General features: G+C 37.6%; 2 protein-coding genes across 5 annotated transcripts in view; both read left to right on the top strand.

The window, feature by feature from the left end:
* The first annotated feature begins 9,703 nt into the window (after positions 1-9,703).
* Positions 9,704-10,609, top strand: LOC117341995 (mucin-2-like). The gene has a single exon (XM_033903936.1). The coding sequence runs from the start codon at positions 9,704-9,706 to the stop codon at positions 10,607-10,609; it is 906 nt and encodes a 301-aa protein (XP_033759827.1).
* Positions 10,610-11,992: 1,383 nt separating this feature from the next.
* Positions 11,993-25,583, top strand: part of LOC117321502 (retinoic acid receptor RXR-like) — a 50,283-nt gene continuing 36,692 nt past the window's right edge. For all 4 annotated transcript variants that reach the window (XM_033875924.1, XM_033875922.1, XM_033875920.1 and 1 more), the window contains exon 1: positions 11,993-12,095. In XM_033875924.1, coding sequence (XP_033731815.1) covers positions 12,026-12,095 — 70 coding nt within the window. In that variant the 5' untranslated portion in view covers positions 11,993-12,025. The remainder of the gene's footprint in view (positions 12,096-25,583) is intronic.

Genomic DNA, 25,583 nt, shown 5'->3' with positions numbered 1-25,583 from the left:
AGAAATGAAATGATATAGATTTTTTAAGAACTCTTATTATCTTCTGATCAGCCTCCTAGTGTCTATCTAACATATACAAGTATTGTACACCCAGTTTTTACCCTTAGCAAGGCCTTACTGTAGGTTGTCACTTCAAACTTGTTTGTATTGTATAATTTCTAATATGTTTGTATTGTATGAGTATGCATGTTTCACATCATATTGTCCACTTGTCCCTTCGTGGGCCCACTTTATGGTTTAATAAAAATTTGAATTTGAATTATACATTCCATGATCGCGGCAGAAATATCGTTATTGTTTACGAGTACGTGAAAAGCTTTAGTTATCTTTGATATCGCAGTCTAATAGCGCTATGCCTGACAAACAGACAGCGCCATTTTGAATTGGCTACTCGACGCAAGTCCAGCGTATTCTGCTATATCTGGAAAAAACAAAAACAAAACTGGTGACTAGAGTAACCATAGGTCTGATTGGTCAATACTAAAGTTAGATTATTATGCAGTGGATTATTCTAAGTTTCTTATTCTCTGATAATTTCTCATACTTCACTGATAAGTTTAAAGTAGGCATAAATGATCATAAATAATATATACATGTATCATATTTCGGGTATATACATACAGTTTTGTTCGTTTTGCCGGGTTGGTCGCCCGATGAACAGCAATGATGAAGCTAGTGACTACTAAACTGAAAGAAGAAAATCCGGGAGCCCTGTCACATGCTTTCCAGGGAAATGGGATTGAAGTATCTACCCCAATGATACACCTACATAACATACGTATTGTAGATGGGTTTCTGTTAATCACATTTAATTTATACTGCTTTATTAAATGAACAAAATCGTTCATCAAATTAGTTTCAGCATCATGGATATTTGCCAAAATAGTACTCTTTTTCATTGGTAGCGTTTTAATCATCCTCTCATTGTTTTATCAACTTCACATAAGTTTACTTGCGTCTTGATAGAAAAGGCTCCGGGTACGGATGCGTATATATGCATTGTGATTTGTGCAGAAGCTAACGAGATGATTTACTCTGTACCAGAATTTGATTAACTCGGTGAGAATTGTCGCGATAGCTATCCCTGCATACGGCATTTCCGGCCGTCTAATTATCACCTGCTGTCCGGGAAATAGACCGTCACTGATCAGAACCGGAAATAGAAGATAAGATGTGCGCAGAACCGGTTAATTGTGACTGATTTATCTTCTCGGTATTGTAAGGGACTTTTTTGTACATCAGCCAGACTAATTTCAACCCGTTTGACTACAGGAGGAGGTGCTATGAAATAAGAGTACTCGATTTTATTGACAGCCATAAAAAACAAATAATTCTTATAACAAGTAAAACGTCAGCCACATTAATCAGATACATTCTTGGTCGTGTTTGGTTAGAGTTTGGTTTTGATTGGCCATTCGATAGCCTCTTGTGTGCGATCTGTGAGTGTGTATGAGGTATAAAGTGATATGTTTGTGTCTGTCTCCTTGTGATAGCGCGGAACTGATACCGACTTTATAGTGCTACCTCACTGAAATATACTGCCAAAGACACCCAGCAGAGCATTATTATACTTACAACGGGCGAACAAAAATGCAAACAGGAGTAACAACATTGTCACATTTTAGAGACATGGAGCAGAGATATCCTAGAACTGCCACGGCATCTTCTTTGGTCTTTACTAGGTAATACTGTTATCCGGTCATCACTCTGGAATCGATAGAACATTCGACACTTTCGGTGAAATCTTAAAAGGAACGGCTACATTCTTTATATCGTAGCAGAACAAGTTTGCCACCCTTACGGCGATAACCTTCGTCTGGACTAGCATGATTTTACCAGTAAACCACAATACATAAATCACAATAGACAGAGTTCTATTTCCTGGTACAGTCTGTAGATCAGTACGGACAAAGCTTATTGATGGCGAGTTACTTTATCAACAAGTATATTCTCTAATACATCACGATTTAGAGGACAGCAGATTTAATAAGTGTTTATGGATATTAAAACAAGACCGTTCATAAAACAATGTCGGTATTGTTCTAGAACTTCCAGGTGGCTTTGACGTGGTGACTTTTCTTACCTGTGCATTTATCTCCAAGGATTGTGTCTGTGGTTGTCATTGGCCTGTAAATTCCGCACTGCATATTCTTGGGGGTCTTCTTATCTTCCAAGATATGTTCATGCCACATTATGATTTCTGATGATATATATAATTATGTTTCTTATATAGGTTTTTATATAATGAGAGATCGAGCTGTTAGATTCCTACTTTTTTGTTAATCAGCATTAATTAATAGCCGACATTTTTTGTTAAATACATATATGCATGAATGGCAGATGTGTTTGGTTAAACAAAAGTATTAAATCATGACGGAGGACGATGAATTATCCTGGTTAATTAACCCTTCGTTCCTTTAATAGGTAACACAGTGTAACAGATGTAACAGCTTACAGAGTGGTACCGCTTGGCTTAAATTTTTAACAAATCACGATTAAAGCAATCTCATCGAATTGACGGATTAGTCACAGAATAGTTATTATTGTAGTTTTACTTCCTTTATGAATTATTAACTCCATCACAAGTTGATATTAACATATCAATTATTAACTCCATCACAAGTTGATACCGATTCAACATATAGGTTCAACAATGACTTATTGACTAACTCCACGACATATGAATTATTAACTCAATCCAAGTTGATATTAAAATCTGAATTATAAACTGCATCACAAGCTGCTATTGATTTAATTATGTACATTTATTTACTTCTCACGTGTATGTCCATCGCAATACCCTGTATAGTGTAATGTCTATTGTACATGGTTGTTTTTTTTTTCTATACGAGAATTCGATATTAGAAAGATCGTTATTGAAGTATACATATTTCTCCCTAGCCAGCGGATGAACCCGGAAGTTGTTTAATGGTCCGTCATACTCTCGATCGGTTCAAATCCGTTCAGCGCCCAAAGCATTTTGGATGGATTCATAGAAGGCTGTTTTAGAGGTGAAACCAAGCTCCTTCAATACATATATTGGAAATATTTGGATTGAAGTATTTTTGTTAATTTTGTTATAGATCATTTAAGGAAATTTGCTGTTTATGTGGTGTTGGGAGGCAGCTCCCGAGATCCCCGAACATGTTGTACAGTGACTATGACTGAAATCAGTGTTTTGAAACATCCAACGCAAGCCCTATAGGCATCTTGTATTTTATTATAAATATCTATCCAGAGAAAGTATAGTCAATGTGCATAGTTGTGTCTATTAATGTGAGAGTCTATATCTTACAATATGACACTTACCATCTGTCCAATGAAAACATTGGATAAGTTGGACTTTAAAGCGAAAGAGGACATGATTGAGTGTATGATTTGATGAGTGGTGCCAGACGTGTGTATCTCGCTTGCTTACCAAGGGGATGCCCCGCCTGTCTCGACCAAGCGTTTACGCGATGATGAATAAGGCTAAGTAAACTATATGACAGGTTACATAGCTGTTATGTCACTGTCGTTACTTCAGGTCTGTCCGCCATAGTGCTAGTTAGCCGTTACAAGCTACTCTACGGCCTGCGAGCTTAGTCATCCCTTTCGCGTTAGTGATTTCAACTCCTTTTCTATAATTCACATGTATACAAAATGTATATCAGTTTTGGAATGTGTGTAGTTTTACCTGAAATCCCAATAATATTGTTGTCATATCTAAGCCTATCTCCGACCGTGCAATTATGATAATCCTTTGTTTTAAAGCTGCTCGAGCTTCTCAGCCTTTACCGCCGGAATGTCTGCACGTGAAATTACAACAATGGACGCTTGCTTTAAAGAGTCAGTCGTCAAATCATAATACACACTCATGTATTATATTAAGGTTTTCCGGTATCAAAGGTACTTGTTTTCTCCCTGTGGAAAAGGCATTACGGATAATTGCAAAGTAATGCCGGAATGGCGCTGAAGTATCTCTCGCCTGTAATAGTGCATCATTAGAAAACTTCCGGTTTCTTCAGCACATGTCGTCTTTCATTCAGCGCTGAATATCGTCTATTGTTTTCTATCGTGTGAAAATAAAATCTGTTTGATATTAAGATAACCCCGAAAACGACTTTAGGGAAGGTGACACTTGGACCACGCAGGCTGTTCACTGTCAAGTTTTTCACATAAAAATGACAAATATCGGCAACGTCCGTAATTGCTATCTACAAGGGCATCAAGCAGTCAGGTTGATAATATAAACAACGTATATGTCATCGCACTATTTCCCCCGGGAAATTTCTGTCTATTTCATTTTAAACGTATAAAACCAGGAAGGTGTTGGTACGTCAAAATTGGTGGACTTCTAGTGTTATCTGACGTCATAATAAACGTATGTCACGTGTGAAGCGTGTTTTGAATGTAATGATGAAAAAGTATTTTGATGTTTGTCGCTGTATAAAAAATATCCCGGTATAAATTGATAGAATCTAATCTCCTACTAACAAAACAATGCCATAAACATATTTTGCAACAATTCGTGTTTATCATACTTGTGGTCTGGGATCTATGAGACTGATTCTTGAGTAGCGTTGCTTTAATTTGTGTGATGTTTCAGGAATGTAATCCGCGTACCACGTCTATAGTACCCTTTGGTCAAATGTCTCAATTGTGGTGTTACAGATCTGATTCTGACAACAAGGAATCATTTCTTGTAGCCAGAATTCCACGAACTTGTGTTAAGGAAAATGTGGTATAACTTAATGAACTAGAGAAGAATGTAAACACAAGAGTAATGGAGGATACATTGGAGAGTACAATGATCCTGTCACACGTGTAGCTGACAAACTAACAGGAGGTCCTACAGAGTTGATTGAGTTTGTCAGAAATAGCAATGCGTGTTACAGTACTATGATCCAATTTACTAAAATATTCATTGTTTAGTTATGCTATATTTATCCGTACCCCTAATGGAAGTGTGTGAAGGTCACGGTCGGACCGATAACGTCACAAACATAATCTGACTGTAAACAACACACAATAGCTTGGTATATTGTAAACAATACCCTGGTATACTGTAAACAACACACAATAGCTTGGTATACTGTAAACAACACACAATAGCTTGGTATAATGTAAACAACACACAATAGCTTGGTATAATGTAAATAACAACCAATAGCTTGGTATAATGTAAATAGTACACAATAGCTTGGTATAATGTAAACAACACACAATAGCTTGGTATATTGTAAACAACAAACAATAGCTTGGTATAATGTAAACAATACCCTGGTATACTGTAAACAACACACAATAGCTTGGTATAATGTAAACAACACACAATAGCTTGGTATAATGTAAACAACACACAATAGCTTGGTATAATGTAAACAACACACAATAGCTTGGTATAATGTAAACAACACACAATAGCTTGGTATACTGTAAACAACACACAATAGCTTGGTATAATGTAAACAACACACAATAGCTTGGTATAATGTAAACAACAAACAATAGCTTGGTATAATGTAAATAACAACCAATAGCTTGGTATAATGTAAATAACACACAATAGCTTGGTATAATGTAAACAACAAACAATAGCTTGGTATAATGTAAATAACACACAATAGCTTGGTATAATGTAAACAACACACAATAGCTTGGTATAATGTAAACAACAACCAATAGCTTGGTATAATGTAAATAACACACAATAGCTTGGTATAATGTAAATAACAAACAATAGCTTGGTATAATGTAAACAACACACAATAGCTTGGTATAATGTAAATAACACACAATAGCTTGGTATAATGTAAACAACACACAATAGCTTGGTATAATGTAAATAACACACAATAGCTTGGTATACTGTAAATAACACACAATAGCTTGGTATAATGTAAACAATACCCTGGTATACTGTAAATAACACACAATAGCTTGGTATAATGTAAACAATACCCTGGTATACTGTAAATAACACACAATAGCTTGGTATAATGTAAATAACACACAATAGCTTGGTATATTGTAAATAACACACAATAGCTTGGTATAATGTAAATAACACACAATAGCTTGGTATACTGTAAATAACACACAATAGCTTGGTATAATGTAAACAACACACAATAGCTTGGTATAATGTAAACAACACACAATAGCTTGGTATAATGTAAATAACAACCAATAGCTTGGTATAATGTAAATAACGACCAATAGCTTGGTATAATGTAAATAGCACACAATAGCTTGGTATAATGTAAACAACAAACAATAGCTTGGTATATTGTAAACAATACCCTGGTATAATGTAAACAACACACAATAGCTTGGTATAATGTAAATAACAACCAATAGCTTGGTATAATGTAAATAACACACAATAGCTTGGTATAATGTAAACAACAAACAATAGCTTGGTATAATGTAAACAACACACAATAGCTTGGTATAATGTAAATAACGACCAATAGCTTGGTATAATGTAAATAACACAAAATAGCTTGGTATAATGTAAATAACACACAATAGCTTGGTATAATGTAAATAACAACCAATAGCTTGGTATAATGTAAACAACACACAATAGCTTGGTATAATGTAAATAACACACAATAGCTTGGTATAATGTAAATAACACACAATAGCTTGGTATAATGTAAATAACAACCAATAGCTTGGTATAATGTAAACAACAAACAATAGCTTGGTATAATGTAAACAACACACAATAGCTTGGTATAATGTAAACAACAAACAATAGCTTGGTATAATGTAAACAACACACAATAGCTTGGTATAATGTAAATAACACACAATAGCTTGGTATATTGTAAATAACACACAATAGCTTGGTATAATGTAAATAACACACAATAGCTTGGTATACTGTAAATAACACACAATAGCTTGGTATAATGTAAACAACACACAATAGCTTGGTATAATGTAAACAACACACAATAGCTTGGTATAATGTAAATAACAACCAATAGCTTGGTATAATGTAAATAACGACCAATAGCTTGGTATAATGTAAATAGCACACAATAGCTTGGTATAATGTAAACAACAAACAATAGCTTGGTATATTGTAAACAATACCCTGGTATAATGTAAACAACACACAATAGCTTGGTATAATGTAAATAACAACCAATAGCTTGGTATAATGTAAATAACACACAATAGCTTGGTATAATGTAAACAACAAACAATAGCTTGGTATAATGTAAACAACACACAATAGCTTGGTATAATGTAAACAATACCCTGGTATAATGTAAACAACAAACAATAGCTTGGTATAATGTAAACAACACACAATAGCTTGGTATAATGTAAACAACAAACAATAGCTTGGTATAATGTAAATAACACACAATAGCTTGGTATAATGTAAACAACACACAATAGCTTGGTATAATGTAAATAACGACCAATAGCTTGGTATAATGTAAATAACGACCAATAGCTTGGTATATTGTAAATAACAAACAATAGCTTGGTATAATGTAAACAACACACAATAGCTTGGTATAATGTAAATAACACACAATAGCTTGGTATAATGTAAATAACACACAATAGCTTGGTATAATGTAAATAACAACCAATAGCTTGGTATAATGTAAACAACAAACAATAGCTTGGTATAATGTAAACAACACACAATAGCTTGGTATAATGTAAACAACAAACAATAGCTTGGTATAATGTAAACAACACACAATAGCTTGGTATAATGTAAATAACACACAATAGCTTGGTATAATGTAAATAACACACAATAGCTTGGTATAATGTAAACAACAAACAATAGCTTGGTATAATGTAAATAACACACAATAGCTTGGTATAATGTAAATAACAACCAATAGCTTGGTATAATGTAAACAACAAACAATAGCTTGGTATAATGTAAACAACACACAATAGCTTGGTATAATGTAAACAACAAACAATAGCTTGGTATAATGTAAACAACACACAATAGCTTGGTATAATGTAAATAACACACAATAGCTTGGTATAATGTAAATAACACACAATAGCTTGGTATAATGTAAACAACAAACAATAGCTTGGTATAATGTAAATAACACACAATAGCTTGGTATAATGTAAATAACAACCAATAGCTTGGTATAATGTAAACAACAAACAATAGCTTGGTATAATGTAAACAACACACAATAGCTTGGTATAATGTAAACAACAAACAATAGCTTGGTATAATGTAAATAACAAACAATAGCTTGGTATATTGTAAACAACACAACTTAGTTTGGTATAATGAAAATAACACAACTTAGTTTGGTGTACTGTGGACAACACGCCATATAGCGTGGTTTAATGTATACAACCGCCATAGTTTACTATAACTACACACCCCAGTGGGTTCGGAATAATGTACACAGACCATAGTTTATACATTACGTGAACACATAGACCACATATTCTCACGTCGGTGTCAAACGTTTTTGTTTGGGTCTTATGTTATGAACATCTTTGTCGTCTAGACGTTTGAGTTGTTAATGGGTGATAAACGAGTCGTCTTGCAGGATGATAATAATAATGTCGATGACATGTACATGTACATCAATGATATTATTGTCACCACATACATCACCGATCCGCCCCGACATCAGACAGAAGTGACAGAATATATTCATAAAGTATCGTCTTCCCCAGAACACGTTTATGTACACAAAGTTAGTCAAATAGCGTGTTAAGTGATTAGTATCATCAGTCGTGGTACCGGGATTCCGTTGGACTTAAATAAAGTGGTTAGTTATAACGAGCCGCATTGTCGCAGTGGACTAAAGAAGATCTAATAACATAACACACCTAAATACCGAGCAACACATGAATAACCCTTAAAATCATACTCCATAACTCCACACACCTTCCCGCACCACAGATAACTCCACACACCTTCCCGCACCACAGATAACTACACACACCTTCCCGCACCACAGATAACTCCACACACCTCCCCGCACCACAGATAACTCCACACACCTTCCCGCACCACAGATAACTCCACACACCTTCCCGCACCACATATAACACACACCTTCCCGCACCACATAACTCCACACACCTTCCCGCACCACAGATAACTCCACACACCTTCCCGCACCACAGATAACTACACACACCTTCCCGCACCACAGATAACTCCACACACCTTCCCACACCACAGATAACTCCACACACCTTCCCACACCACAGATAACTCCACACCTTCCCGCACCACAGATAACTCCACACACCTTCCCGCACCACAGATAACTACACACACCTTCCCGTACCACAGATAACTCCACACCTTCCCGCACCACAGATAACTCCACACACCTTCCCGCACCACAGATAACTACACACACCTTCCCGCACCACAGAAAACTCCACACCTTCCCGCACCACAGATAACTCCACACACCTTCCCGCACCACATATAACACACACCTCCCCCGCCCCACAGACATCACACACCCATACCTAAAGAAAGTAAAGAAACCCCGCATCCACATGGATACATCACAACTAAAGCATAACATCCACAGACAGCACACACACAACTTAACACGCCCTCACCTGCCTACATGCACAGACAGCATGCACACATCTCAACACGGCCTCGCCCTCCTACATCAACAGACAGCATGCACACATCTTAACACGCCTTCACCCTCCTACATGCACAGACAGCATGCACACAACTCAACACGCCCTCGCCCTCCTTCATCCACAGACAGCATGCACACATCTCAACACGGCCTCGGCCTCCTACATCAACAGACAGCATGCACACATCTCAACACGCCCTCGCCCTCCTTCATCCACAGACAGCATGCACACATCTCAACACGGCCTCGGCCTCCTACATCAACAGACAGCATGCACACATCTTAACACGCCCTCACCCTCCTACATCAACAGACAACATGCACACATCTCAACACGCCCTCGCCCTCCTACATCTACAGACAGCAAACACATCTCAACACGCCCTCGCCCTCCTACATCAACAGAGAGCAAACACACATCTCAACACGCCCTCGCCCTCCTACATCTACAGACAGCATGCACACATCTCAACACGCCCTCGCCCTCCTACATCTACAGACAGCAAACACATCTCAACACGCCCTCGCCCTCCTACATCAACAGACAGCATGCACACATCTCAACACGCCCTCACCCCCCTACATCCACAGACAGCATGCACACATCTCAACACGCCCTCGCCCTCCTACATCTACAGACAGCATGCACACATCTCAACACGCCCTCGCCCTCCTACATCTACAGACAGCATGCACACATCTCAACACGCCCTCGCCCTCCTACATCTACAGACAGCAAACACATCTCAACACGCCCTCGCCCTCCTACATCAACAGACAACATGCACACAACTCAACACGCCCTCGCCCTCCTACATCAACAGACAACATGCACACAACTCAACACGCCCTCGCCCTCCTACATCCACAGACAGCATGCACACAACTCAACACGCCCTCGCCCTCCTTCATCCACAGACAGCATGCACACATCTCAACACGCCCTCGCCCTCCTACATCCAACTCGAACGCCCATACAATCAGCCTAGTTTAATTTGATACCATACCCTGCTTCACACTAAAGTGATTAATTAAGACGAGAATTAAACACTTCTTTTTAATCAGTCTTGTTATCGTAAATTAGTATCTGGGTCAACACAGTAACAATCAATAAAACAAATATCCCACAGTATCTTTTGACCAACCCTAAAGTAAGATTCTAAAGTAGCCAAAATACCAGACTTTCCACTTAGAATCCCGCCTTAGGTTGAGATCCCCGCATCTGATACACCAAGGGGTAATGTATTTTCCTGGTACCGTGTTGGGTAAAAGCCCTCAAAAGTAATTTTAATATTACTTTGAATCATGAATTTCGTCCATGGGACGTTAATGCATTGTTGAGTGTTACGTCGTTTTATAAAGAAGAATACAGCCGACTCAACTGTTGGATAAGTCGATAAGACTTTTAGATACCGGTTAATCCATTTGTTTGAGTTCGATTTAGAATCCCTAGATAACGTTCTAAACATATTCGATATTCACTCTGGTTCCTATGGCTTTCAACGCAAAAATTCTCTTTGATATTAAAACCTGACGATAGATTCTCCAGTATCGCTCGTTAAGAGTAGCTCCACCGGAGTTCGAACCACAACCCTCCCTTACCTCGAGCTGGATAAAGTCGCGTGATCAACACTGATCAGCTGTAATTAACCCTCCCACCTCATTGACGACTTCACACCGTCGTTAGAACGACATCCGACATGGCCCTACCAATAGACGCGACTTCAGTGTCTACTACATCCCCAGTATTGTGTCTGTCTTTATATATATATGTACTACGCCCATATAGCCTGGCGCTGGGCTGATGTACCCGTCGTACAAGGACTAATTATACAAACTGCCAACATTCCTTCTAGGCAAATACTGTTTTTTGTGTTTTTTTTTTTTATCTCGATGCCAAAATACATCTAACTGTAGCGAGCTTCATGTATTACAGATGGTTGATAGGAAGCGGTGAGTCAGTGCGAGTGCTGGGCTCAATGTAAACTCTCTAAGCTTTTTTTTCCCACTCACGGCCGTGAACATTTAGTCGAGTAAAATTCGATTCCCTTCATTGCAGACATATGTTTTCATTTCATAGCTGAATGATTTATAGAGTATAATTTAATCTCAGTTTATAAATACGCTTATTTCATGTTCCGAATTCCAGTTATGGCCCTGACACGCTGACAGGCAAGTAGTAATAACAAATATAAGATTGTTTTAAAGTCGAGGTAAAATCGACTGCAGTCGGAAGAATATAGTGACCCAAGAACTAAGGTGCGTGTACTGCATGACCCATTCTGAGGCTCTAGCCAATCACAAGGCCGCTTACATCTCGGTTACATTTGTGGGTTTTATGTATGTGAACCAGTACGGTGTATGACAACACAGCGCTCGCTGCCTCTATAGTAAATATCGGTGCTATGGTAGCTAACTTTAAACCTATCGAAACGGAAAGTAGCCTGTACGGCCTATGGATTCCACCCATAACAGGTAAGGCATTTATGTCGTTATTATTATTATTTTATTTAAAGAGAGTTTTCTTTGATTTATACCATTGATTTTCTACTGTCATGTTTGTGTTTTGATTCTCTGCTTCATCAACTTTCAAGTTTGACCCACTTAACCGCGGGTCGTTGCGGTTTAGCCGAAGTTAAGAGGCATGTTAATTCTCCACTCTGCGGTTTTGCCATATTACGATGGCATAATAAAAATAACCGTTCTGGTCGGGGGACTGTCACAAAAAGTGCAACAAAAATAACCGGAAATATTTTCAGATATTGCAATGGTGTCTTACTGTCAAACCTGTCCAAAGAGGCCACTCGATGATCAACACAAATTATTTTATAAAGAACAGGTGGCCTTTCAACACAGTCAGTCCACAACTACCCCTAATAGAAGATGAGCGCCAGTCATTCTCGTATGTATGTTTAACAGATCGCTGAATGAAATCACCTATATGTCCACAAACATTATATTTCACTTAACAAAGTGCTTAAAATATACCACAAAAATGGTATTTAAACAAATCTGGCTCTACTGATATCTACAAACGGAGAAAACACTCTACCGGTGAACGGAGAAGGATGTTAACAAAGACATGCAGTCTGTATCTAGAGCCTTATTTTATAGTTAAAATTGAATGCTTGATAATAGATCATGTAGTTCTTGACAGATGACTTTTATAGTTTTAGTTTAAAATCTGTTTTCTTTATACGTATAATAAAGCAGGATAGTTGTGGATTATTATGCTGTAAGTGGTCGTTTGCCCGTTAGGTACGTATCTAAACGGGTTAATAAACTGTCTAGGTATATATAGGAAAACAAGGACATCATTTAAATTAATTGGTGTGTATGCCGATGAAACTTGCGGCATTTTCTCAGTATATTGTGTTATGTACTCTGTTCTGAAGATCATTCGACTCTGCATCCCTCAGATAGCGGATAGATGACTTTCATAAGTTAGGTTGCTTTCATATCCCTATAAAACACATATTTTATATTATAATAACTGTTTTCACAGAATAAAGAATATTTCACAAAAGAATTTCGCTTAAAACTCCTACATTGCACCATACAAACGCATAACATCATTAATACAATTCGAAACTGATGTAGCTGAAACAAACGTACGGTAAAAAACAGAGCGTGCCCCTGGTTTACACACGAGTCGTACCTGTGACATACTAGGTTTATATATATATATATTGGGCCAGGGGGTTCGCCAGGTACACCTCTGGTTTACTTATCTTAGTGTAAGCAGAGACTTGGCGCGCTTCATAAGAATTCAGATGTATATTTTTACTCTACAATCACGTGACCATGTGACAAGATCATGGCCGCGGGGCATGCGTATCTGCGTCTGGTGCACGTCACCTGTTACATATCTTGGCAGTTATATCTATCTGTACGTAAAGTTGGAATGCTGAAGGCATTTCCGGTATTGGCTAAAGACCATGTGCTGTCGATTTTCATCGCAATAAACAGAATATTATTCAAGGAAATCGCTTCCAACAACTCGAAAAACATATTTAGTCTACTATTGTGTTATAATTATGTTGTGATACTTTTACTGTTTTTTTGTGTGGTTTTTTTTTGTGGTTTTTGTGTGTGTGTTTTTTTTTTAATACAATGCAATGTATATATTGCTCAGTTTTGATTACACAATATAATAATTATGCAAACCTTCTTCTGGCCCATTGTACGTAGTATGATACACCGGAAAGTTGGAAAGTCGAGTTACCTAATCAGTTCTACTGACGTAAAAACAAGACTAAAGTCTAGTGAGGACGGTCACATTTTCTATAGATTTCAGTTCATCGTTAATTTGGAATGGTAACATAAGACAAAAGCTATGGGAATTTACCATGTGAATATCGTGTTATTCAGTGATGACAAGTGTCGTATTTTTGCGTATAGCATCACAAAATGGTAATAAAATGGCGTCACAGAATTTCAGACCAATCTCTCCAAGGGTACATTTCACAAGATTATACGTAGCGGACCGCAATGCCCATTGTGGGGATTGAATGGAGAAACAAGAGATGCAAATCAAAACGATTTAAAGAATGTCCAACAAACTAGTGTTTTTCAGTATTTGCAATTAGAAAGCACCAGTAAGGGACTTACTAATTTAGAAAACGGCCGGGTCTTATAATTTTGTTTTTGATTTTATGTCGCTTGTAGAAAATGGTTTTAATCTATAAAAAAGAGTATCGGATAACATTTCACTCTGGTGACTGAATATGTATGCTGTGTTTCACCAGCGGCTCGCTCTCCAAAACAATTGGTATGTTTACCTGCTGTCTAAAAACAACGATAAAGTGTCGTCTTTGGAGAGGGGGGTATGCCAGTATTCCTGTCTCTTTATTTCGATTGATTTCTAATAAAAAAAAACAATTATTCATTGCACAACGACACCCACCAGATATTTGTAGATGCAGGCCTGGGACAGAATATTGGGACATTCCAGATATCTGTAGGTACAGGCCCGAGACAAACTATCGGGACATCCCAGATACAGGCACCCCATGTCAACATGTTATATAATTATCTCAAGGTATGTTGATACGGCATGTATGATAAGATATAACTAGATTTGGATATGTTGGGTTATTTCAGGGATACACAAATTACTGGTACAGTATATGAGACATGAAGGAATGTTATCGGGGGGGGGGGGGGGGGGGGGGGGGGGGGGTATTGCTTCTTGTCACTTCTTTTGTTGTCGTTTGTTGATATTACCAGCGAAAGGGTCACTCGCACAAAAAACATGTGTATATAATTATAATGCCGAATGAATAAATCCCAAATCACACCAGCGGTAATACCCGTTAGCTTGTCTGATGTTGCTTGATTGGACGAATTTGTTTTCTCGTACTTGTTTCAAGCGTTCTCACAGTTCTTTCTAACTGTGCAGTTGTCTTTTTTTCATATAAATTAGATGTAACTTTTATTATCATATAAATTCGAGCTGTAGGCGACAAGCGAGATGTTGAAATAAAGCCAGGTAGGCGCGGTAATTTGTGCCATTTGACTGTCACTCCTCCCGGCGTATACGACGTTTTTATGACAAGATGATGATGGGTAAACCGGTAACATCACCACCACTACCCAACATGGCGGCCTATCCGATGTCGTCCGCCTTGCTATATGTTATATGACACATTGATTACCCACCACTACATATTTCTCAGCTAATTTATAAGTAAGATGACACTATTCACGATCTGTATGTGAGTATTTAATCCATGAGGGATTTAGATATCAAGTAAAATATACATTTTCGTCATCACATTAGTGACAATATATACACACTTTCGTATATACCACATAATCAACACATAATAATATATAAGAAATGATATGTAGCATCAAAACAAAAAGACAAAATGTACCACAGTACCAAATCACATGATGCTGGATGATTAATATCTCCCTGTTAACATTTTCCATGTTGTTTGAATGTATTATGTATAAGTTTGTACGCATGCCCGATCATCGATGACTATGTTGTCGTTATGAAGGCTTTAAAAGGATGAAATAAAAATGGCCAGATATAAGGGAGTTCGATATTTGGATGTACAGCATGTTGATTAAAGCACGTGCGTCTGCATCTCGTTAATATCTGCAGGAAAAAAGTCCTTACTCTTACTATATCTGCATCGACTATGAACCGGAAGTAGGCTTTCTATCTTAGAGATGTTTTAAAACAGACAGTCTGATTGGTCGACAATTACTGTTTGCATTGTTTAAAAAGAGCTGTCGATCAATCAGATTGCCCGTTGCAAAATCGCTCTAAAATATAGCCTGCTTCCGTTCCACAGTCAATGCATCTTCGGCTATCATGACCGCTTTTGGTCCATTTCTCATCATTAATCATTGTCACACACGACAAAATGATGATACGCATTGATATTTAAGGATTCTAAAGCAATGTACGTTACTGAAGTTTGAGTGCATTTTATATTTTAGTCGGGTTGTACTTAAATTACCAAAGATTTAAAACTCAATATTAAGCCCCCCCCCCCCCCCCCCCCCCCCCCCCCCCCCCCCCCCCCCCACACACACACACACTCTCACACCCACCCCGCTTCTGTCTTTTCAAGTGTTACACCTTGTTGATATATATGTCACCAGTCAATCGTAGATCATCATGTTACCACCAGGGAAGTTTAAAACAACCCTTATGAGAATTCGTCTTCAACACTCGCTGTGGCTGCGTTGATAGGCAGCAAGTTTCAATTTTAACACCATGACGAAATATATATCTACGACACTGTTCAAAGACAAAATACACCACTACATGACAGCACAAAGACCCACGGAATGTAATATATGAGGGTTTGAGTCAATAAAACTTTTCGTGTATTCCTGGTAATTCACGGAGACATTTCAAGTACATGCACCGGAAATTGCGTGCGTAGACTTCGACTGAGTTTTAGAAAGTAAATGCTTGTTGTCATATAGTTTGGTCGATGCCGTTCAGTTTCGTTCATCATTTCATTCTATGATCAAGGGTTGCAACTATACAAATGTATTCAGATCATGCCGTTTGTGGTTAATTAGCATAATGATAAACGCAGATGTATCTACATATGTACCAACATTTTAATTCAACATACCAACATCAAAATATAGTCATACGTTGGTTTCCTTTTCATATAGAATTATCAGAATAGTTCACCTGACCTCAAATGATATTGATACTCGTGTAAGACTGTACAGACAGTGTGCATCAACAACACCATCTTGCTTACTTCATAGTATACGACACAAACATATAAATGCCTGGATGTTGTTGGCAGTCTCTGAGTCTTTAGAATAAATACGTAGCAAGAGTTGCTCTCCTGGGCGGGTGAAGTGTATTTAAAATAGATATTTAGGGAGAAAAATATATTCGTAAAATGTGAAATTTCAAGTTGTCGTTGGGTAGTTTAGTTCTTGAAACAAAAATAATGTACCGAAAAGTCTATCCATTCTGAATGAATGAAGTATATCATATGAGCGAACCAATTTTGCCAATGTTTACTTTGTTAGATTGTTCCTTCTTTCATTCAAAGCATTTTTATCTCAGGCCAGTACTAGCTTAATAGATATATGTTCAGCTACAGGTCATATGTCAATTGTTTCCGAGACACAATGAGTACCTGATTGGGCACCTTTGCGAATACTCTCGTTATTTATTGTATGTACTTTGTCATCACTCACTCAGTAATTGTCTGTTGAACAAAACCAGCTCTATATCGCCTCTACTCCAATATAATGATGAACCTTGAGTACAGCAGTACTAAATTTTCTCGACCCCATATACGACAGTAGGTGAGAGCGCAGTGCGCATGCTCATGGTGTTAATGATATACCGTTTAATTAATAATGCTGGACAAGTTCAGAAGAAAATATGTTAGAACGATCCCCATCGGAGAGATATTGACAGCCTGTGGGTAAACACATTACGTAACGACACACAATGCTACTTTCCTGGAGTCGCACCTGTACCAAATGTAATTGGTATCTGGTATCTGGCATCCCAAAAGAAACTCCGACCTATTTGTAGGATGACTGAGAGTTTAATATCACAGCTGTTCTGTACTGTGTGGAATGTTAGGTGACTTTTTGACCTGTTTCGTTCACTTTCTTCAATTCGGTGATTCTTTGAACTATTCAGATCTTAAAGTTTTCAGAGTAAAACTATTATTGTATAAAGTGCACATCATATTGCCATGATATCCCAAAATCATCGATTTATATGAGCTCCCGTATCAATCAAAGACGTACACATGTATCACTTGAAGTGGTTCACTAGGTCTTGTAACATGTGTCAGACGCATTGCATTTCTAGACACGGCTTTCTTAAAAAATAAAACGTTGCTAGTTGAACTTTTTCAAAATGACGGAAAGTCTGATAGGGGGAAACTGCGATAGAAAAGCCAGATGTGAGAACAAAAATGTATTTCTAATGTGGGTAATATGTTCTACCATAGGGGTCACAAAATCTAATAAATCTATCGGCAAGCTTGGAGTTTCATCTCATTTGCTGTCCTCTCGGGTAGAATGAAAGAGTCCTTCATATTATGACATCACAACTATTCGCACCAGGATATATTACACTAGTGACATAATGTTAACATTTTATATGATATATGTGTTGCATACGCATGTGTTAAATAATGTCTTAACATTATGGTAATGATTTGAAGAAACATAATATACTCTATAAAATTATGATAATTTAAATGTTACATCGACGACAGCGTATATACTACTGGTCATAAAAATGTACAAATGCAAAATAAGTAAATAAATGAATGAATAAATTAATTAATAACGGCGTTTGATAATAGCGTAAAGTAGCGTATATCGTGCATAAACATATTCAATAAGCTGCTCCTGTTTTAATCGATCATTATTTTTTAAGTATCTCTATCTAGATCTGTCTTTCTTTCTATTATTATAATCAATAATAGTATACTGTGTCGCTATCACAATCTTTGTAATATATATTTGTGGTAGGGTTTTTATAAGTTGTTAAAAAGTTGTTCCCAATCCAGATGTAGCATAAGGAACGATTTCCATATTATAGATGTGTGTTAATGTAGTGCTGTTGACCTGTTATCAAACCAACTCATATCTTAACAATAATCAAATGCAATTTTACAAAACTGTTTTGTTTTATCGTGGTTAGATAATGAAAAAAAAGCAATGTAAATTGTTTACATACACAATACATATTAGTATTCAATAATTAATTCTTTACGTAATAAGAACATATAGTAGGTGGTCACGACCAGAACATTATCTAGGTTTTCCTGTAAGGAAATATTATATGACATTTAAAATCACGTGGAACATTACATACGAGATCACTATAGACAGTGCTGTTATTTGAAATACATATGTATGCTGCTTATATAATAATAATAAATTTTATATATGTAACAAGGTGAATTGTACATACTTTGTATGCTTAGTTATTAATATAGTAGTCGTGGATCACATGATAATCACGTGATCTCGAATATTTTGTATACGCTATATTAGTGTTATTTTTACAAGTTAGTTTTATTAACATTTCTAATATAATTCAGATCATCATTTATATGTACTAAAATTAAGGAAAATGTAAAACATTAATTTCCGGAAACTTCCGATCTATTTTGACCAATCGGGTTTGAGCGGTCAGTTTAAATACAAGGCCTTTGTTACTGGTCAGCACAAGATCAGACAGCTGACAATCAACAGGTAGATAAAGTTTCAAGCTTCGCCAGTAATCTATTCCGGATCAAAATATATATAATTGTTGTTAAAATATATTCACAACAAGAAAATGTAACGGTGAACACCCATCTTTACCTTACTTAGGACAAATGCCAGAAAATTGTGATGTGGACAATAAAGAACATGTAATGGAAAACATCTTGTGTATGTGGTAATTTTTACATGTGACATATAGAAGCGAATTACAGCAGATATTTCATTTAATTTTCTTTATAAGATAATACTTTGAGATATCTTATACAATGTATAGAAAATAAAATGAAATATCTTACATAATTCGTTTATAAATATGTTATAAAAATGGGATTTTATTTTGATATAGCATAAGCCATACTAACATAAAGAAAAGTATATACGATATCTTGTTAATTTGGTCAATTATTGGATCAGTATTGTTCCATGAATAAATAACTTGCCATATGTACCTGTAACATGTGTTTGTAGTGAGAAGGTGACTGCCCTACACCGTACATGATTCATTGATGTCATAATAAAACATAATACATGCGTCGTATATCAGTTGCCCGTCAAACCTTTACTATTATATTCCGTAGACAGGTTACGAATGTTGACCATTAACTTGTTATGAAGTATAAAAACAGGTTATGGAGTGACATCGATGGCGAGCATCTGAAACATAACTATTTATACTCCTAAATACAGCCATTTTATCGCCCTGTTGACTTCTCACTACATTTATCCTTGAGTATTGTCAGCTGTTATGTCTATTAGTCTATACGTTATATCGATTGTAGATATTGAACACATACAGAGTGGTGTTGTCTGTTTTGCTGATATATTTGACTGCCAGTTGACAAAAGAAAAACAGAAATAAAAACAATATCCTTATTACCTAATACAGAATTACAAATATATTTACATCTTTCCCTACTTCTGCTTAGTAAATACTGACTGCGAATAAATTAGCATATACGCAGTGAAAAAAGGCTCAGCGCAGTAATAGGAAACATAATTATGACGTCGTCTATTTTTGACGTTACCGGAACGTCAACTAGACGGCGCCATTTTGAAAGGACTGATCAACGCAATTTTAGCGTTGTCTCCTATTACCCGATGATCTCTACACGAAAACCTAACGTCAAGTGAGTATTTTGTCAAAAACTAAACTGAATATTGCGGAAATGGGTGCATATTTAACCTCTCCATGAGGTAAGCTAACAACAAATGGCTGAAGCGTACAGTTTCTAGAGAACAGTTGACCACGTCACTACTAAATCTTTACCAATACATGCTGTGCTTAACAACCATAGTTAATTTGAGACGGAAATTATGGATTGTGAAATATCAATTAATTAAAAACGTAAAAGTGTTAAACAAATGTTGAGTTGTTTCTTTTTATTTTGTTAACAATACTGGTGTCTTTACGTAGATTCACTGGAACTATATTATCTTAGCAACCACGGCTGTCGTAGTTACCAACGTCGCAACACACCCTGTTTTTTATTTTCTTCGTACTGTATTTAAACGATTTGTTTGATGTAAATATAAGGGGTGCACCTCATTTTTACTGCGTATACGGTAGTATGACCGCAGTTGGCAACGAACATATCCTATGGAGTGCTAACGCGCTAACCATAGGAAATGTTCGTTGCCAACTTCGGTCATACTACCGTATACGAAGTCAAAATGAGGTACAATCCTTGAATAAAATAAGTCGTCATATCTAACAAACATATAGACAATTGACATTGTCAGACAGTCGACGTTTCTAAAAACATGGAGATAATTGACATTGTCAGACAGTCGATATCTCTTACAAACATGGAGACAATTGACAATGTCCGACAGACGATATCTCTTACAAACATGGAGACAATTGACAATGTCAGACAGTCGATATCTCTTACAAACATGGAGACAATTGACAATGTCCGACAGTCGATATCTCTTACAAACATGGAGATAATTGACAATGTCAGACAGTCGATATCTCTTACAAACATGGAGACAATTAACAATGTCAGACAGTCGATATCTCTTACAAACATGGAGACAATTGACAATGTCCGACAGTCGATATCTCTTACAAACATGGAGATAATTGACATTGTCAGACAGTCGATATCTCTTACAAACATGGAGACAATTAACAATGTCAGACAGTCGATATCTCTTACAAACATGGAGACAATTGACAATGTCAGACAGTCGATATCTCTTACAAACATGGAGATAATTGACAATGTCAGACACTCGATATCTCTTACAAACATGGAGACAATTGACAATGTCCGACAGTCGATATCTCTTACAAACATGGGGACAATTGACAATGTCAGACAGTCGATATCTCTTACAAACATGGAGACAATTAACAATGTCCGACAGTCGATATCTCTTACAAACATGGAGACAATTGACAATGTCCGACAGTCGCCATCTCATGATCTGTATCAAAGATGGCAGGCAATATAAATTTACCGAGTCCTGACTTGCGCTTTCCGCGGAGGATGTCGCCCTTGAAATGTAGTCCCCTTTTGTCGGTGGAGGTAGCGTGCCAACACGTCAGGCTAGAATTGAAGCTGTTGTCGCATTGTTGTCATGATGTCGACACATTTCTGCTGTGTGGCGGGCTGCAATGCGGCAACGAGAAATCAAAATAAATTAGTCAAATATCCATGGATTGAAGTTGTAAAATTCTTTTCGCTGTCAAACTGAAAAAATAAGAATATTCGGCGAAAATGGGCCTTACTAAGAGTGACTGGCCCCGAACAAAACGCAAAATGTATGGCAAATTGCCCTCGTCACTTTGTGGACGGGGAACCCACGGAGACGAGTCCCGTCCGAACGTTGTATCCTAACATAAACTTGAGTTTATTGACACATACGCGGTACTAAGGAAGCTTTCATATTCACTCACTAATTAGTATCGTTTTGTGTGAACTGGGTTTATAAGACAGTTATCGACATTGTTTAGTTCTCTGTATGTAAGATGCCTGTTACTACATTTCCAATAAACCTGAGATTTCAAATAAAACTGAGATGTGTTACGTAGGTCTGAAACGTATCAAGCTAATATGTTACTTCGTCCTGGTCCATGTTTTTTGAAGAGATCGCAAAGAGAGACTAACTTGGAAATTGCGAATTGACAATGCCAAACAGTTGACTTTGCAATATCAAAAAATCTTGTTGGCTATCTTGTGTACTTCTCCCTGTGTTAACGACGTAAGTATACATGCCGCTAACAAAAGCCATATCCAGTTTATGCGAGGTTATTACAGATTAAGCTGTCATATTTATGTTTTATTATGGATATACTGACCTGTGAGACTTGCCTATAAATATTGTGCCAGTTTGTTAGCATAACTAACCTTCTCACTGCCAAAGGCATCCCTGTCAGCTGTCGTTTGATACCTAAACTATTGAGCGATGATTAGGAGGCTAAACCTACAGGAACTTGACTTGACAAATCGAACCTTTGGCTTTGTTGGATGTGGGGCCCCGTCTTAATGTTTTACAAGGGAGGGGATGTCTACACTCTACAGGTAGACAGGTAGACATGCCGTAGCTACTGTATAGAAGGGAAAGGTTACAGGTAGACATGTGGTAACTACTGTTAGGGAGGGAATGTCTACAGGTAACCATGACATAACGCCAGTGTAAGGGAGGGAATGTCTACAGGTAACCATGACATAACGCTAGTGTAAGGGAGGGAATGTCTACAGGTAACCATGACATAACGCTAGTGTAAGGGAGGGAATGTCTACAGGTAACCATGATATAACGCTAGTGTAAGGGAGGGAATGTCTACAGGTAACCATGATATAACGCCAGGGTAAAGGAGGGAATGTCTACAGGTAACCATGATATAACGCCAGTGTAAAGGAGGGAATGTCTACAGGTAACCATGATATAACGCCAGTGTAAAGGAGGGAATGTCTACAGGTAACCATGATATAACGCTAGTGTAAGGGAGGGGATGTCTAAAGGCAACCATGATATAACGCCAGTGTAAGGGCGGGAATGTCTACAGGTAACCATGATATAACGCCAGTGTAAGGGAGGGAATGTCTACAGGTAACCATGATATAACGCTAGTGTAAGGGAGGGAATGTCTACAGGTAACCATGATATAACGCTAGTGTAAGGGAGGGAATGTCTACAGGTAACCATGATATAACGCTAGTGTAAGGGCGGGAATGTCTACAGGTAACCATGACATAACGCCAGTGTAAGGGCGGGAATGTCTACAGGTAACCATGATATAACGCCAGTGTAAGGGAGGGAATGTCTACAGGTAACCATGATATAACGCCAGTGTAAGGGAGGGAATGTCTACAGGTAACCATGATATAACGCTAGTGTAAGGGAGGGATTGTCTACAGGTAACCATGATATAACGCCAGTGTAAGGGAGGGAATGCCTACAGGCCAGTATGCTGTAATGCTGTTGTAAGGGAGGGAATGTCTACAGCCGAGTATGCTGTAATGCTACTGTAAGGGAGGGAATCATTCAGGTCAGTATGCTATGACGCATCTGTTAAGGAGGGAATGCCTAAAGGTACTGTAAGGGAGGGAATGCCTACAGGTCAGTATGTTGTTACGCTACTGTAAGGGAGGGTATGCCTACAGTTCAGTATGCTGTAAAGCTACTGTAAGGGAGGGAATTCCTACAGGTCAGTATGCTGTAATGCTACTGTAAGGGAGGGAATGCCTACAGCCCATTATGCTGTAATGCTACTGTAAGGGAGGGAATGCCTACAGTTCAGTATGCTGTAAAGCTACTGTAAGGGAGGGAATGCCTACAGCCCATTATGCTGTAATGCTACTGTAAGGGAGGGAATGCCTACAGTTCAGTATGCTGTAAAGCTACTGTAAGGGAGGGAATTCCTACAGGCCAGTATGCTGTAATGCTACTGTAAGGGAGGGAATGCCTACAGCCCATTATGCTGTAATGCTACTGTAAGGGAGGGAATGCCTACAGTTCAGTATGCTGTAAAGCTACTGTAAGGGAGGGAATGCCTACAGCCCATTATGCTGTAATGCTACTGTAAGGGAGGAAATGCCTACAGGCCAGTATGCTGTAATGCTACTGTAAGGGAGGGAATGCCTACAGGCCATTATGCTGTAATGCTACTGTAAGGGAGGGAATGCCTACAGGCCAGCATGCTGTAATGCTACTGTAAGGGAGGGAATGCCTACAGGCCAGTATGCTGTAATGCTACTGTAAGGGAGGGAATGCCTACATCCCAGTATGCTGTAATGCTACTGTAAGGGAGGGAATGACTAAATTGTCCCTTTAACGCCAACATGATGTAATACTCACTATCTAACTATCCAACAAGGGTGTGTATGTGTGTACATATATATACACGTACGACTGACCTACGTGATCTTGTTTGATAATTAACATGTGAAAATATATTCCGTCTGGATTTACACAAGGACACGTCATGCAATCTCATTTCATTCTAAAGATATCGTGACTGTGTATTAATAATAGCTTGGAATGAATGTATTCCAAGTAAACCTTTGAATAAAACATATCGATATTGTTGAATAATGTTTACTTTTTAGAAAGTAAGTACATGTATAAAGGTATATTTCGCTTTCTCATCCGAATTAGTCGGGGACGTCTATCGCCTGCTTTACCTCGCAAACTTAGAGATGATGTTCGTATTGTTTAAAAAAGAAGAAGAAGAAAAAAGTTCACGCTTCAAGTTCCCAATGGATTTTTTTTTTCTTATTAATTTTTTTATCAAAATAATAAATCGCGCATTTTAAGAGGAATAAGAGAGTCGGCGAGGTAATAAATCAGAAATTTGAAATATCCCATGATAATGAAATTTGAATATTTCATGAGAATTATCCTAACATCATACGATATGACATTACGCGTTCATTTTAAATCAGACCCCCAACACAGTCGCCGTATGGGTCTGTGTATAAACAGACATTGTAGTGTTATTTGTATTTTTATGAGTTGTGACATGATAAGAGCACGCGTGTTTTATGAGATGGGACAAGTGCACGTGCACTGATTGCAGCTTCTGCAGCTGTTATGTACGTGCAAGGCGGTACATATTGCCTGCCAGAGTTCAGCATTAGTTCTTATTGTCGCCTACACACAGCTAAACCAACACATAGGTATTACCACTGACTGTGATTAATATTTATAACTCTTCCCCACATCTGTTTTCAATACGTAATGTTATGTTTATTCGCGGGCATGTCTGAATCAATA

This window comes from Pecten maximus, chromosome 2 (assembly GCF_902652985.1).
Source record: "Pecten maximus chromosome 2, xPecMax1.1, whole genome shotgun sequence".
Lineage (NCBI taxonomy): Eukaryota > Metazoa > Mollusca > Bivalvia > Pectinida > Pectinidae > Pecten > Pecten maximus.
This window is presented reverse-complemented; position numbering and strand designations above follow the sequence as displayed.

Bases quoted from the DNA above. Each gene is read 5' to 3' on its own strand.
- LOC117341995 (XM_033903936.1), top strand. From the start codon at position 9,704: ATGCACACAACTCAACACGCCCTCGCCCTCCTTCATCCACAGACAGCA.